Consider the following 16,857-nt stretch of genomic DNA (forward strand, 5'->3'; position numbering starts at 1 on the left):
ATGTTTATTTATAGCTGCTGCCCCCAATATTCCTCCTCCTCTGTCAGTATTCTGTTTTGCGTTTGTCTCCCCTGGAACAGTCCCTCTGATATCTTCAGTGCAAATTCTGCCGTTGCATTTCGCTTATTGCATTAAGAGGAAGGCTATTTTGAATATATTGCTTCTTTTCTATAGCATTCTGTGTTTTTGTTCATTAAAAGGTGGAATCTTGGCTTAATTTTTTATTTCTTTTAAACAATACATACCTTTTATTTTGGATTGCAGTTTTGTCATTATTATGCCAGTAACATATGCCCTATTCTTTAGAGGATAATTATGTGGCCACATTCTTATATATCTGCTTCCTGCATCCTCAGGGTTGATCAATATTGGTGTTATTTATAATTGCAGTGGTTGAATTTCACATGGAGCAGTAGAAAGTACTTTTTTCGATTTGAGTAATTCTAGCTTCATCAACAAATATAAATGTCTCCAGGTTAGTTTTTCTGCACACAAAAAATTTAGTATCCCTAGTTTTCATTTTGAGCATTTGTTAAATCTGAAGGTCTGGAAAGGTTTTTACTGTATTTTGAGCATGAAAATGAGTAAGACTTGTTCTTGACTTTATGTATTTGTGATGTTACAAGTCTGTGTCACCCACGTAAAAGTTGTGTTTTCAAATTGTATGGTTGATCCAAGGAGGAAAAAAAGGTGAATTTTTAGTGCAATACTATATAAAAGAAGATGTCTGAGTGGGCATGGCCCTCTCATAATTGATATGAAACAGGTAATGCAATTAAACACACAGGCACCAGGTTGAATGACTGACTATGTGCAAAAGCACACTTGAAGCCCCGAAATCCAGTTGTGGAGAGCAGGGTCTTGTGCCTGAAATTCCTTTGAGAAAAGCTTTCTAAAATGTTTGTGAGAATTTGTTGATGGAAATAAACTGATGTCTTGGGGGATGGTGCTTCCATCTCCCCTTCTTTATTGACCAAGGCCATGGAACTTTGAATGGTTGGCTTGGATCGCAGAAAAAACAAAACCAATTTCTGTGGAATTTTTCTTTGGGATTTGCCTAGCTGTCATGCAAACATGGTGATAGTATCACAGAATGTCACAATATTGATCACTGTGACTACCTGTCTTGGAAACTGTGACATGAAGTGTCAGAAGCTCTGTGAACTCTCCTGCCTGAATAAGTCCTGATGAAACTTACTGATGTGAATGTCATGGGAATATGAGGCTTGGAATTACATGCTAGGTTTATGGAGCAGTTCTTGACAAATGATTTGAAGGGGGTGATAATAGCCATTCTGGAGGCCTATTGTTTATAGGAAATGTATTAAGGACAGAAGATGATAAGTTATTAATTCTCTTCCTCCCTTCCACCTTTGTTCTTTCCAACTTTTCCTTTTTCATTTCCTTCTTTTTTTCCCCCCTTTAACTATCATTAACTTGTTAGTGAATGATGAATGGCCAGTTGGTGAGACTTCGCCTTTTCTTAAAGCTTCAGGATAATGTTCCAAGATAATTAGCTACATTTAAAGATCTCCCTCATACATGAATGCCATTGAAAATATTAAATTGTTTATGGTAGTATAACTTTCATTAATGACCAAACAAAGTCACAAGTTCTTTGTTTAAAATGAAGTAGTAAAAGTATAGGCTTACCTCCTGTGGAGACAGGAGGAGCCCCTTTGTACAATCCACAGGAGGAGCCCCTTTGTACAACAGATATCAGCAACTTTGTTATTATACAGCTAGGATTTATGAAATATTATACCTTAATTCTTTCTCTGCTCACCCAGAACTGGCACTGAAGCAGATCAGGGACCTGCTGAAGTTAATGTGCTGCCAGAGCAGTAAGACTGAACAGAACAAGACTGGCTTGTGGGACTTAGGAAAGCTAACTAATGCACATGGCAACTCACCCTTTCTAGCCAGTCCTTAAAAGAGTGTGCATGGTCTCTGTGCACCTGAGGTACACCTCCACTGCAGAGCTTACCCAGCTTTAGACTGGTTTTTGAAATTGCAGTGGGAGATATTTAAGTGACTAAGTGACAGAAGGCATCATTACCCCCCACCCCCCACCCCAAACCTTGATTTTTAAAAATTTCACCCATATTGACAACATGCACAACTGCAGGCTTGGTATTTTTCTAATCTTCTGATGAACAGCAGGGAGTTCAGGACTGATCAATTTCTAAGGGACACTTTGTGAAATAGCAGAGCTGTCTTTCAAAGAAAACTTTACCTAGATTGTATGATCTGACCTGTGTTCAGTCAGCACAGCTTCTTTGCTTTTCTTTCTTCTCTTCTTTCCTTTTCTTTCTTCTCTTCTTTCCTCTTCTTCTTCTTCTTTTTTTTTTCCCTCTCCCAAGGACAGGACTAATATAAGTTTGCAAGTATTTTGATCTTGTTTTTTCCCCCAAGCTTCCATGGGCTTTGTTTCAGGCACTGGGGGAGGAACAGTTGTGAATGCTGTGTGACTCACTCAACTCCCACTCTGCTGACTCTGCTTTTGATTGGCCTTCACCTTGCTCTAGCCATCTGGCTGGAGAGTACTCTAGCCTGCATCCCCTGCTCACTCTTTTCCCCTGCTGTTCTCTTCTGTTGTACATAATGCTGGGAGTGGGCTTGGGCTTTGTCACATGCTGCTAGGTACTTCAGTTAGGCAGTAAGTAAGAGAGCACACTATTTCCCAAGCATGTAAAGGAAAATAACAACTGTTTCTTTTTGTGCCTGGTGTAGTAATTCAATTTCCTGTGCTGTTTTTGTTCAGAGTTTCTTTTTTGGCATGTGTCATGTATGTGCTTTATTATTTTCTCCTGGTTTGTCTGCTCCCCCTGATTTGAACTGTTGTGTTTTTGTTTTGTTTTTGTTTCGTTTTTTGTTTTGTTTTGTTTTGTTTTAATAAGGGTTCTTGGAGTCCCTTTCTCTGGCTGCAGATGCTATACTTCAGCTAGTTTCTAAATATGCTTAATGTCTGATGGGAAGGGAATAGAAAGCAACTCTAAATAATTACTTCGTTGTTAAATGTCTGAATGTTCTGGCAGTCACCAAGCAATAAACCACATTTGATACTCAGAATTTTCTGCAGCACCACTGCTGTCACTTCCCTTTCTCACAAATTGCAGTGGTTCATTTACTCTGCCTTTTATACTTGAGAAATAGAAGTTTAATGACTTGAAAGTTAATTTTTATAAGCATTTTATATTTTATGAATTTGCATTTTTACGCATCTACAGATGGTTTTTGCAAATATTTTGGACTCTGCTACCTTTTTTTTTGTTTTAATATCTAACTTCTCAAAGCAGTGCTAACAGTGTATAAAGTATAGCAGAATCGCTTTTTTCTAAAGATTGGCCTTTATATATTTTCATTGTCTGAAAAGAATCAATAATAAAAGTATTTTAAAATTCTCTCAATAATATTTTTTTTATTGACTGGAAAGTTTTAAAAATCCATTTTGTAAATATTTTAATGTTCAGATATGTTAACCAATAGCCCAGAAGTTTGAGTCCTTTGGAGAATATGTGCAGTGGACAGAGACTTGGTTAGAACCATAAGCAGGAATTTGAAAGTCACCCTGGCCCTTATGGTTTCACTTAATCCTTTATTTAAAGCTCTTCATTCATTTTTCTCCCCTCATAACCTGTGTTAGAAAATAGCAATCTCTTCTTATCAGAAATAAGAAATCTCTGCTGATGAACACTTGCAAGTATATGAGAGAAATGCTGCTTATCTTTTCTTCCAGTCATTAGGGAGGGAGAGTCAGAGCCAAGTCTTCTAACAAATTGTTTTTATATATTCTCTGAGCCATTTGCTGATGTTTAGTCCCATGACTTTCCAGATTACGTAAAGAGAGCAAGGATTTACTCAGCAGCATAGTTCTAGGCAGAGAGGATATAGTTGTGAACAAAATCCCTGCCCTGTTGAAATGTAATGTTATATAGGAATGAAGGTATCAAATACAACTTTTTCTTGGGTTAGGACAAGGTCTAGGAATATCAGGAAACCTTAATTTTACATTTTCATCCCATGTGGCTAAATCCCTACTCCTCTTAAACAAAAGTATGTATTTCCACAAATTCTGTCCCAACAAATAAGTCCGGCTCGTGAATTATACATTTCAATAATTTAGAATGTCTGTTGTTTATAGTGCTGGAATCAGTAGTTCTCTGTTTAAAAAAATTTGTGTAATATTTTAAACTGGGATGGATACATGATGTTTGATTAACAGAAGTTGGTATGGCTGGTGTCTATGTTATCAGGTACAAAAAATAATAATAATAGTAGCCAACAGTGTGTCACAGTTCTGAGTAGCTCATTTGGTACTGGTATGAACCCTAAGTGGTAGATACTATTAATCACCTCATTTTATAGAACAGGAGATTGAGCCACATATAGGTTAAGTAATTTGCCTGGTAAGTAGCAAAACTGAAGTTTGAATTGAGGCAGTGTGGCTCCAGAGTCATGTTCTTCACTTCTGTGCTATACTGTCCTTCCAGCCTAGCATGCTAAGCTAATAATAGTCAAGAAGTCTGGGCTCTGTTACATGATCTCCATTAGCTTTTACTTTTTATCTTATGCTATCAGTTTCCTATTAATAGTAATGTCTGTGTTTTGAATCCCTCATGTGTGGAATCTGTATAAATTTTAGAGGTGCGTAATTTTAGATTAAGCTAGTTATAGAAAGGATTTCAGAGGTATATAATTGCGGCATATTTCTATGTATCTGATAGACTAATATTCTAACAGATTTTATTTCATTTTGTCTTCATTTGGTAGAAAAGAGTGGTTGAACAGCTACGGAAGAACCTGATAGTAAAACAGGAACAACCTGACAAGTTTCAAATACAGCCATTGCCACAATCTGAAAACAAACTACAAACAGCACAGCAGCAACCACTACAGCAACTACAGCAACAGCAGCAGTACCACCACCACCATGCACCACAGTCGGCTGCACCCTCTCCCAACTTAACCGCTTCACAGGTAAAAGTGAATAGAGCTTTGCAGACTTCACATTGTATATTGATTTGTTATTGGCCATGTAGAATTGGGTCTTGTTTCAGATTATATTAAACTCAGCTAGCACTAAACAAGTTATTTAGGTTACTTTTTTATACTGTAACTGGGTTAAGACACTTGAAAGTCATTAGCAGAAAGAAATAGCATTGCTAAGGAGCAAAAGTTAAATGATTTCCCACCTCTCCAAAGAAGGGGGGAAAGGTAGTCAGTAATAAAGATTAACCAATTCTCTTCATTAGGACAGTGTCAGATCCTTATTTTGAATTTCTAGAAGTATTTATTTGTACTTGTTCTGAAAGTCTGTGTGACTTGACCTCTTCTGAAATTGTTTTTATGGAAATCTTAGCAATTAGGCATGGAGGTATCTCAGGATTAATGTCTTTGGGACTAGGTAGAAAGAGGCAATCAGAAGAATGATATATTTCCATTATTCATAGAAACAAAATACTTATTTCTAAGTTCATATTCATGAGAATATGAATCTGTTCTAATACACCAAAGGAAATCTGTACTGGAAGTTTCAGATCAATACTAGAATTAAGGGATGAGAGCTCACTAACATTCTAACTAGGTGTGGCTGGGCAAATGCTTTTACAGCAAAGGGCATAATGTAAGGAGAGTGAAGCAGCCAAGATACACAAAAAGGGCATATTTGGGAATGGAAATAACGTTTGGTTAAGAAAACTATTCAAGCTTGATCGTTATACGTATATTTAATATGGCCATACCTTTTTAAAGTAGACCATTGAGCAGTGGTTCTTGATCCTTGGAGTTATAGACCCCTTTAAGACTCTGTTGAAAGCTATGAATTCCTTCCCTCAAAAAATACACATTCATACCTGTACACTCATTTTTGCACATGACTTCAAGGAATTTGGGATCTCCTAAAACCTAAGCATGGGCACTCCTCTCCCATCAACACTAAGTCTTCACTATATCTTTATATGTGGAGAATAAGATTATAGTTTATTCATTCACCATTTATGGACACTGGGCTAGTTCATATACAGCTTTTTGTAAGTGAAGAATACATTATTTCTAAAAATACTAAAAATAATTAATGTTTACATAAAATTGACTATATGCCAACACTCTTTCTTAGTGTGCTTTACGTATATAATGTGGAAAATCATCATCCCAACTCGATGAAGAAGGTGTTACTATTATCTCTTGTTTTTAGAGGAGAAAACTAGGCACAGAGAGCTTAAGTAATTAGGTATTACATGGTAGAACCAAGATTTGAGCCCAGATATTCTGACTGAAAACTCTATCCATTCAACCACCCTTCTGTACTGCCATACAGTACCAAAAAGAGAAATGCCAACACTGTATAAAATGCCAAAGAAGGGAAAAGAAAAATCCCTGCTGTAAATCAGATAACCAGAGTCAGCTATCCTATCCTATTAGCTATTAGCTATCCTATCCTATTAGCTATTAGCTATCCTAATCTCCACCCCAAGGATATTTGGAGATCAGACATTCAAAACTAACTTTAAAACTCCCCGGACCAAGACTTGTATTGCTTCTGAAAGATTGCTTATAAGATTACTTTTGTTGGAGTTTTAAACAGAGCTGGTTTAGGTTGTTCTCTTTCCAAAATACAGCTTGATCAGAAAGTGGTTACATGGAAAGAGTATGGTAGAATGCATTGTTGCCTGAGAAGTAGCAGTTTTCTCTCTCAACCCATGGAAACTGTATGTTAAAGTAGCATTCTAGTTTCCCAAATTGGAGAAAATACAGTAGCCATTCCCTTCCCTGGCAATCTGAGTTCTGTTCTTCCTTGTGATGGCAGTTGGGGAGGGTCCAGGGGCTGTCCCCACAGCAGTGTTATATAGTATTTCTCCATCTGGCAGCCTGCCTGATATATTTAATTGCTTTAGCTAATTTTTGTTTTGTTTTATTTAAATCAAGTGTTTAAAAACCACAGATCCTCTAGGGTTTTTTTGTTTGTTTGTTTTTTTGTTTGCTTGTTTTTCTAGTAAACTATCAATCAGTATTTTTTGGATACCCTCTGTATGCTAGATTCTGATATACAAAGAGGTAGCAATGGTCCCTGCCCAGAAGCACTCTGGAATCTGGGACTTAATGGTACATATTTTCATTCATGCCTTATATGTTTATGGACCCCCTACTCTGTAGAAGCACAGTGCTAGGCAGTATGGCAGATGAATTCACAAAGAACACAGTTTCTGTCTTCAAGGATTTAAAATATTTAGAAAGGGAAATGCAAACAGCTAACAGAGAAGAATAAAATCCAAGTACCAGTAAAGAACTGTGAAAATACCAGAGGACAGAATAATTTTTTAATAAATGTTATTTTAAAATATATACAGAGAGGCCCTGGGAGGGCACGACTTGGAAGAGGGACCCACTCAGAAATCCCAGGGACCATACGCCAATACCAAGGACTTGTGGGTCAGAGACAGAGACAAACTGTGGGGAGACTGAACTGAAGGTTTAGTGGAACAGCCTTAAATTTCCAGGAACACCTGGTAGATTTGATTATTAAAGCCACCCTCCTTCCCTAACCACTGAGACACACGCCCCACATTCAGGGCGGACAGCACCAACGACATACTCAAACTTGGTGAAACAATTGGACCCCCAACAAGAATCAGACCCCACACACCACAAAGACAAAGTTGGGGAGAACTGGCTTGGGGGGACTAAGTGGCTCATGGACGCCACCTGCTGGTTAGTTAGAGAGAGTGTACACCACCAAGCTGTGGACCTGACAAATTAGAGATTAGACTTTGAATTAGCCAACATATCCTAAAAGAACCCTATCAAGTTAAGCAAATGCCAAGAGGCCAAAAACAACAGAAAAATTTAAAGCATATGAAAAAACCAGATGATATGGATAACCCAAACCCAAACACCCAAATCAAAAGAACAGAGGAGATGCAGTACTTGAAGCAATTAATCAAAGAACTAAAAACAAACAACGAGACCATAGCATAGGATATAAAGGACATGAAGGAGATCCTAGAAGAGCATAAAAAAGAAATTGCAAGAGTAAATAAAAAAATAGACGATCTTATGGAAATAAAAAAAACTGTCAACCAAATTAAAAAGATTCTGGATACTCATAGTGCAAGACTAGAGGAAGCTGAACAACAAATCAGCGACCTAGAGGATGACAAAATGGAAAATGAAAGAACAAAAGAAAGAATGGGGAAAAAAATTGAAAAAACCAAAATGGACCTCAAGGGATATGATAGATAAAATAAAATGTCCAAATATAAGACTCATTGGTGTCCCAGAAGGGGAAGAGAAGGGTAAAGGTCTAGAAAGAGTATTCAAAGAAATTGTTGAGGAAAACTTACCAAACCTTCTATGCAACATAAATACACAAAGCATAAATGCCCAGCAAACTCCAAATAGAATAAATCCAAATAAACCCACTCCAAGATGTATTTTGACCAAACTGTCAGATACTGAAGGGAAGGAGCAAGTTCTCAAAGCAGCAAGAGAAAAGCAGTTCACCACATACAAAGGAAACAGCATAAGACTAAGTAGTGACTACTCAGCAGCCACCATGGAGGTGAGAAGGCAGTGGCACAACATATTTAAAATTCTGAGAGAGAAAAATTTCCAACCAAGAATTCTTTATCAGCAAAACTCTGCTTCAAATTTGAGAGAGAGCTTAAATTTTTTCACAGACAAACAAATGCTGAGAGATTTTGCTAACAAAAGGCCTGCCCTACTTCAGACACTAAAGGAAGCCCTACCAACAGAGAAAAAAAGAAAGGAGAGAGAGAAATGGAGAAAGGTTTAGTACTAAAGAGATTCAGTATTGGTTCATTAAAGGACAATAAGAGAGAGAGGGAAAAAATATATCTGACAAACGTAAACAAAAGGATAGGATGGCTGATTCAAGCAATGCCTTCACAGTAATAACATTTAATGTAAATGTATTAAACTCCCCAATTAAAAGATATAAATTGGCAGAATGGTTCAAAAATTATGAACCATCCATATGTTGCATACAAGACACTCATCTTAAACACAGGGACACAAAGAAATTGAAAGTGAAAGGATGGGAAAAAATATTTCATGCAAGCTACAACCAAAAGAAAACAGGAGTAGTAATAGTAAACTCAGATAAAATAGACTTTAAATGCAAGGATGTTATGAGAGACAAAGAAGGCCACTACATACTAATAAAAGGGGCAATTCACCAAGAAGAAATAACAATCATAAATGTTTATACGCCCAGTCATGGTGCCACCAAATACATGAGACAAATACTGGCAAAACTAAAGGAAGCAATTGATGTTGCCACGATAATCGTGGGAGACTTCAACACATCACTCTCTTCTATAGACAGATCAGCCAGACAGGAGACCAATAAGGAAGGTGAAAACCTAAACAATCTGATAAATGAATTGGATTTAACAGACATATACAGAACATTACATCCCAAATCACCAGGATACACATTCTTCTCTAGTGCTCACGGAACTTTCTCCAGAATAGACCATATGCTGGGACATAAAACAAGCCTCAATAAATTTAAAAAAATTTGAAATTATTCAAAGGACATTCTCTGACCACAGTGGAATACAATTAGAAGTCAATAACCCTAAGAGACTTAGAAAATTCACAAATACCTGGAGGTTAAACAACACACTCCTAAACAATCAGTGGGTTAAAGAAGAAATAGCAAGAGAAATTGTTAAATATATAGAAATGAATGAAAATGAGAACACAATATATCAAAACCTATGGGATGCAGCAAAAGCAGTACTGAGGGGGAAGTTTATAGCATTAAACGCATACATCAAAAAGGAAGAAAGAGCTAAAATCACAGAACTAATGGAGCAACTGAAGAAGCTAGAAAATAAACAGCAAACTAATCCTAAACCAAGTAGAAGAAAAGAAATAACAAGGATTAAAGCAGAAATAAATGACATAGAGAACAACAACAACAACAAAAATAGAATAAATAACACCAAGAGTTGGTTCTTTGAGAAGATCAGCAAGATTGACAAGCCCTTAGCTAGACTGACAAAATCAAAAATAGAGAAGACCCATATAAACAAAATAATGAATGAGAAAGGTAACATTATTGTGGATCCCGAAGAAATTAAAAAAATTATAAGAGGATACTATGAACAACTGTATGGCAACAAACTGGATAATGTGGAGTAAATGGACAATTTCCTGGAAACATATGAACAACCCTAGACTGGCCAGAGAAGAAATAAACGACCTCAACCAACCAATCACAGTCAAAGAGATCTAATCAGTCATCAAAAAGCTTCCCACAAATAAATGCCCATGGCCAGATGGCTTCACAGGAGAATTCTACCAAACTTCCCAAAAAGAACTGACACCAATCTTACTTAAACTCTTTCAAAAGATTGAAGAAAATGGAACACTACCTAATACATTTTATGAAGCTAACATCAGTGTAATTCCAAAAACAGGCAAAGACGCCACAAAAAAGGAAAACTACAGGCCAATCTCCCTAATGAATATAGATGCAAAAATCCTCAACAAAATACTTGCAAATCAAATCTAAAGAGAAGTTAAAAAAATCATACATCACGACCAAGTGGGGTTCACTCCAGGCATGCAAGGATGGTTCAAAATAAAAAAAATAAATCAATGTAATACAACACATTAACAAATCAAAAAATTTGTTAATAGATGCGGAAAAAAGCATTCAACAAAATCCAACATCGCTTTTTGATAAAAACACTTCAAAAGGTAGGAATTGAAGAAAACTTCCTCAATATGATAAAGAGCATATATGAAAAACCCACAGCCAGCATAGTACTCAATGGGGAGGGATTGGAAGCCTTTCCTCTTAAGATCAGGAATGAGACAAGGATGCCCACTGTCACCACTGTTATTCAACATTGTGCTAGAAGTGCTAGCCAGGGCAATCCAGCAAGACAAAGAAATAAAAGGCATCCAGATTGGAAAGGAAGAAGTAAAACTGTCATTATTTTCAGATGATATGATCTTATATCTGGAAAACCCTGAGAAATCAATGATACAGCTACTAGAGCTAATAAACAAATTTAGCAAAGTAGCGGAATACAAGATTAATGCACATAAGTCAGTAATGTTTCTATACACTAGAAATGAAAGAAGTGAGGAGACACTCAAGAAAAATACCATTTTCAATAGCAACTAAAAAAATCAAGTACCTAGGAATAAACTTAGCCAAAGATATAAAAGACCTATACAAAGAAAACTGCATAACTCTACTAGAAGAAATAGAAAGAGAACTTAAAAGATGGAAAAATATTCCATGTTCATGGATAGGAAGGCTAAATGTCATTAAGATGTCACTTCAACCCAAACTCATCTACAGATTCAATGCAATCCCAGTCAAAATTTCAACAACCTACTTTGCAGACTTGGAAAAGCTAGTTATCAAATTTATTTGGAAAGGGAAGATGCCTCAAATTGCTAAAAACACTCTAAAAAAGAAAAACGAAGTGAGAAGACTTACACTCCCTGACTTTAAAGCTTACTGTAAACCCACAGTAGTCAAACCAGCATGGTACTGGCACAAAGATAGATATGTCGGTCAGTGGAATCGAATTGAGAATTCGGAGATAGACCCCCAGATCTATGGCTGACTGATCTTTGATAAGGCCTCCAAAGCCACCGAACTGGGACATAACAGTCTTTTCAACAAATGGGGCTGGGAGAGTTGGATATCCATATCCAAAAGAATGAAAGAGGACCCCTACCTCACACCCTACACAAAATATAACTCAAAGTGGATGAAAGACCTCAATATAAAAGACAGTACCATAAAACTCCTAGAAGATAATGTAGGGAGACATCTTCAAGCCCTTGTATTAGGAGGTCACTTCCTAGACCTTACACCCCAAGCACAAGCAACAAAGGAAAAAATAGATAAATGGGAACTCATCAAGCTTGGAAGTTTCTGTACCTCAAAGGAATTTGTCAAAAAGGTGAAGAGGCAGCCAACTCAATGGGAAAAAAAGTTTTGGAAACCATGTATCTGACAAAAGACTGATATCTTGCATATCTAAAGAAATTCTACAACTCAATTGCAGTAGTTCAGACAGCCCAATTATATAATGGGCAAAAGATATGAAGAGACAGTTCTCTGAATGGGAAGTACAAATGGCCAAAAAACACATGAAAAAATTTTCAGCTTCGCTAGCTATTAGAGAGATGCAGATTAAGACCACAACGATATACCATCTCACACCAATTAGAATGGCTGCCATTAAACAAACAGGAAACTACAAATGCTGGAGAGGATGTGGAGAAATTGGAACTCTTATTCATTGTTGGTATGACCGTATAATGGTTCAACCACTCTGGAAGACAGTCTAGCAGTTCCTTAGGAAACTAGATATAGAGTTACCCTTTGATCCCAGCAATTGCACTTCTCGATATATACCCGGAAGATCTGAAAGCGGTGATGCAAACAGATATCTGCACACCAATGTTCATAGCAGCATTATTCACAATTGCCAGGAGATGGAAACAACCCAAATGTCCTCCAGCAGTTGAATGGATAAATAAAAAGTGGTATATACACACAATGGAATACTATGCAGCAATAAGGAATGATGTTGTGAAACATGACAACACAGCTGAACCTTGAAGACATAATGCTGAGTGAAATTAGCCAGGCACGAAAAGAGAAATATTATATGCTACCACTAATGTGAACATTGCTGGGGGAGAATGCATGGGTGTTGGGCTTCCCTACCTCGATGGTCGCTGATGTGCTCACAGACATTGGAGACTGGTGGTTTGATGGGCTGAGCCCTCAATCACGGGACTTGCCCTTGGGAAGACTTTTTCTGCAAAGGAGAGGCTAGGCCTGCTTATAATTGTGCCTAAGTGTCTCTTCCTGAATGCCTCTTTGTTGCCCAGATGTGGCCCTCTCTCTCTACCTAAGCCAACTTGGCAGGTGAAAGCACTGCCCTCCCCACTATGTGGGATCTGACACCCAGGGGTGTAAATACCCCTGGCAACATGGAATATGACTCCCGGGAGGAATCTGGACCTGGCATCGTGGGATGGAGAACATCTTCTTGACCAAAAGGGGGATGTGAAATGAAATGAGATAAGTTTCAGTGGCTGAGAGATTCCAATAGGAGCTGAGAGGTCACTGTGGTGGACACTCTTAAGCACAATATAGACAACCCTTTTTAGGTTCTAGTGAATTGCAGTAGCTAGCAGTAAATACCTGAAACTCAAACTACAACTCAGAACCCTTGAATCTTGAAGACGATTGTATAAAAATGTAGCTTATGAGGGGTGACAGTGTGATTGGGAAAGCCATGTGGATCACACTCCCCTTTGTCCAGTGTATGGATGGATGAGTAGAAAAGCGGGGGCAAAAAAAAAAAAAAAAAAGTACCCAGTGATCTTTTTTACTTTATTCTTTTTCACTTTAATTTTTATTCTTACTACTTTTGTGTGTGTGGTAATGAAAATGTTCAAAAATTAATTTAGTAATTGATGCGCAACTATTTGGTGGTACTGTGAACAATTGATTATACGCTTTGTATGTCTGTATGGTATGTGAGTATAGATCAATAAAAAAAATAATATATACAGCCTAAACTTTCGCTCTTTAACCACATTCAAATATTGTAATTCAGTGATGTTAATTACATTCACAGTGTTGTGCTACAGTTACCATTTTCCATTATCAAAACTTTTCCACCACCCTCAAGAGAAATTAAGCTTTTTTTCTTTTGGTTTTGTTTTTTATGCAGTTATATTGAGTTATAGTCACATACAAACAGTCATCCAAATTGTGCAAGTTATTGCTCACAGTATAATATAGTTGTGCATTCATTAGCACAATAATTTTTGAACATTTTCATTACCCCCAAAAAAAATAAAAAGAAAAAGAATAAAAAGAAAAAGGAAAAGAAAAAAAGAACATCCAAAACATCCCATACCCCCCCCTTATTCATTTACTTTTTGTCCCCATTTTTCTACTCATCTGTCCACACACTGTATAGAGTGTGAGCCACAAGGTTTTCACAATCACATGATCACACTGTATAAGCTATATGACAGTCATTAAGAATCAAGGATACTGGGTTGCAGTTTCATAGTTTCAGGTATTTCCTTCTAGCGATTCTAGTACACTAAAAACTAAAAAGGGATATCTATATAATGCATAAGAATAACCTTCTGAATGACCTCTCAACTCCGTGTGAAATCTCTCAGCCACTGAAACTATTTTGTTTCATTTCTCTTCCCCCTGTTGGTCCAGAAGGCTTTCTCAATCCTACGATGCCGGGTCCAGGCTCATCCCTGGGAGTCATGTCCCACATTGCCAGGGAGAATTACACCCATGGGAGTCATGTGCCACTTAGGGGAGAAGGCAGCAAGTCTACCTGCCAAGTTGCCTTACAGAGAGAGGCCACATCTGAGCAAGAAAAGAAGTTCTCTAGGGGTGACTCTTAGGCACAATTGTAAGTAGGCTTAGCCTCTCATTTGCAATAACAAGCTTCATAAGGGCTCAGCCTACTAAATTGGTAGTCCCCAGTGCTTACAGGAATACCAGGAATTCCCCAGGTGGGGAAGTTTAATATTTCCACATTTTCCCCTGGTCCCCTAAGGGGCTATGCATGTACTTTTTATTCTCAGCCCAGATTACTTTGGGATGTATCAGGGCTTCACATAAACTGTACAAACCAATCAGATCTCACTCTCTATTCAAGGTTCCATGTAATTATGGTATTTGAATAAACTGACCACACAAGTTAAATTATGTAGTGTGCTATAGAAAATACAGATTTTGCACCAAATAAGAATCTCTTCCTTTGGTCTCACACAGAAGCTGAAGTTTTGAAACAGTCAGTATCATCCTTTACCCTTTAGTCTGATTTACCTTAGTCTTAACCAAGTCCATTTCGTTCATGTCTGTAATTGAAGTCTGAACTCTTTTTCAGCTTCTTTAACATTTGCTGTATGGGGTAATCCTGACATTCGTAGCTGCTGAACTCTGGCTCTGGGTCTCAGCTGTCATACGCATGCCCAAAGTTCCAGAAACCAACCAGGTTATTCACAGCATCTCAGAATTTAGAAATAACTGTTACAAGTCAGGAATAGATGTGACTACTTTAAGAGCTTACAATCTAGGAACGTTTACAATAAGCCTTCCCCTGATAACCTGTGCTCTCAGATTCAGTTCTCAGGGTTTGTACATTATACTTAGTCCATCTTAGTGAGGTGTTATGTTTGTCTTCTTGTTTCTGGCTTATTTCAGTCAACATACTGTCCTCAAGTTTCATTCACCTAGATGCATACCTTACCACTTCATTCCTTCTTGCTGCCATTCAGTATTCCATTGTATGTATATGCCACAGTTCATCATTTCTTTTATCAGTTGATGTATCATTAAGCCACCTCCATCCACTGAAAATCATGAATACTGCTGCTGTAAACACCAGTGTGCCAATGTCCATTCATGTCCCTGCTTTCAGTTCTTCCAAGTATATACCAACAATAAGGTTACAGGACCATATGGCAGTGCCATACTTAGCTTCCCATGGAGCTACCATACTGCCCTCCAGATAGGCTGCTCTGTTCTACTTCCCCACCAACAGTGAATAGGTACATCCCTCTCTCCACGTTTTCTCCAGCACTTATATCTCTCTGTTTACTTTTTTAAAACAATTTTATCCACACACCATACAATCCACCTTAAGTAAACAATCAGTGATTCCCAGTATATTGTGCATACACCACAACAATCTATGTAAGGACATTTCCATTTCTTCTGCAAAGAAAAAAGAAGAGGAGAAAAAAAATGAGGACTAAAAAAATAAAATAAAATACAATGAAAAGGCCAGACAAAAATACCATCACAAAGAATCCCATACCACTCCCTCATATCCCCTCTTACAGACATTTAACTTTGGTATATTGCCTTTGTTACAATTAATGGAAGCGTATTACAATGTTATTGTTAACTATAGACTCTAGTTTGCATTTATTTTTTTTCCCTTATACCATCCAATTTTCAACACCTTGCAATGTTGGTATTAATTTGTTCTCCTTCATGTAAAAACATTCTTATATTTGTACATTTAATTACCATCATTGCACACTCTAGATCCCGCTAAGTTACACAATCTCAGTCTTTATCTTCTTTCTTTCCTTCTGGTGTCATACATGTTCCTAGCCGTCCTCTTTCAACCATACTCAATCTTTGTTCAGAGTACTTACAATATTGTGTTACCATCATACAGGATTGTGCTATCTATTTCTGGATCTATACAATCAATCCTGTTGAAAATTCTGTACTCTGTCAGCATCAAATGCCTGATCTCTACCCTCTTTCTATCTCCTGAGAAGCTGTGTTCTCAACTTGAACTCAGAGTTCACTCATTAATGTTTGTTCATGTTAGTGAGACCATACAGTATTTGTCCTTTTGTTTCTGGCTAATTTCACTCAACATAATGTTCACTGTCTACCATTTTGTCTGTGGGATTTTATATGTCATATCTTATTTTATTTTTATTTTTTCTCTCTTTTTTTACCCTTACTGATAGTCTTCATTTCTACACTCTTCTCCAAACCTCTCTCTCCTGTCTTTTCCTATCTGTCTGTAGTGCACCCTTTAGTATTTCTTGTAGAGCAGGTATCTTGTTCACAAACTCTCTTGGTTTCTGTTTGTCTGAAAATATATTAAACTCTCCCTCATTTTTTAAGGACAGGTTTGCCGGATATAGAATTCTTGGTTGGCAGTTTTTCTCCTTCAGTATCTTAAATATATCATGCTACTGCCTTCTCACCTCCATGGTTTCTACTGAGAAATCTTATCGAGCTTCCCTTGTTTGTGATGGATCACTTTTCTCTTGATG

The 16,857-nt window shown here is 37.3% G+C and overlaps 1 protein-coding gene across 20 annotated transcripts in view; it reads left to right on the plus strand.

The window, feature by feature from the left end:
* Positions 1–16,857, plus strand: part of PHF21A (PHD finger protein 21A) — a 282,142-nt gene that overhangs the window by 199,492 nt on the left and 65,793 nt on the right. For all 20 annotated transcript variants that reach the window (XM_037838633.1, XM_037838635.1, XM_037838639.1 and 17 more), the window contains one exon: positions 4,774–4,980. In XM_037838633.1, the coding sequence (XP_037694561.1) occupies positions 4,774–4,980 (207 nt within the window). The remainder of the gene's footprint in view (positions 1–4,773; positions 4,981–16,857) is intronic.

This window comes from Choloepus didactylus, chromosome 6 (assembly GCF_015220235.1).
Source record: "Choloepus didactylus isolate mChoDid1 chromosome 6, mChoDid1.pri, whole genome shotgun sequence".
In the NCBI taxonomy this organism is placed as follows: Eukaryota; Metazoa; Chordata; class Mammalia; order Pilosa; family Megalonychidae; genus Choloepus; species Choloepus didactylus.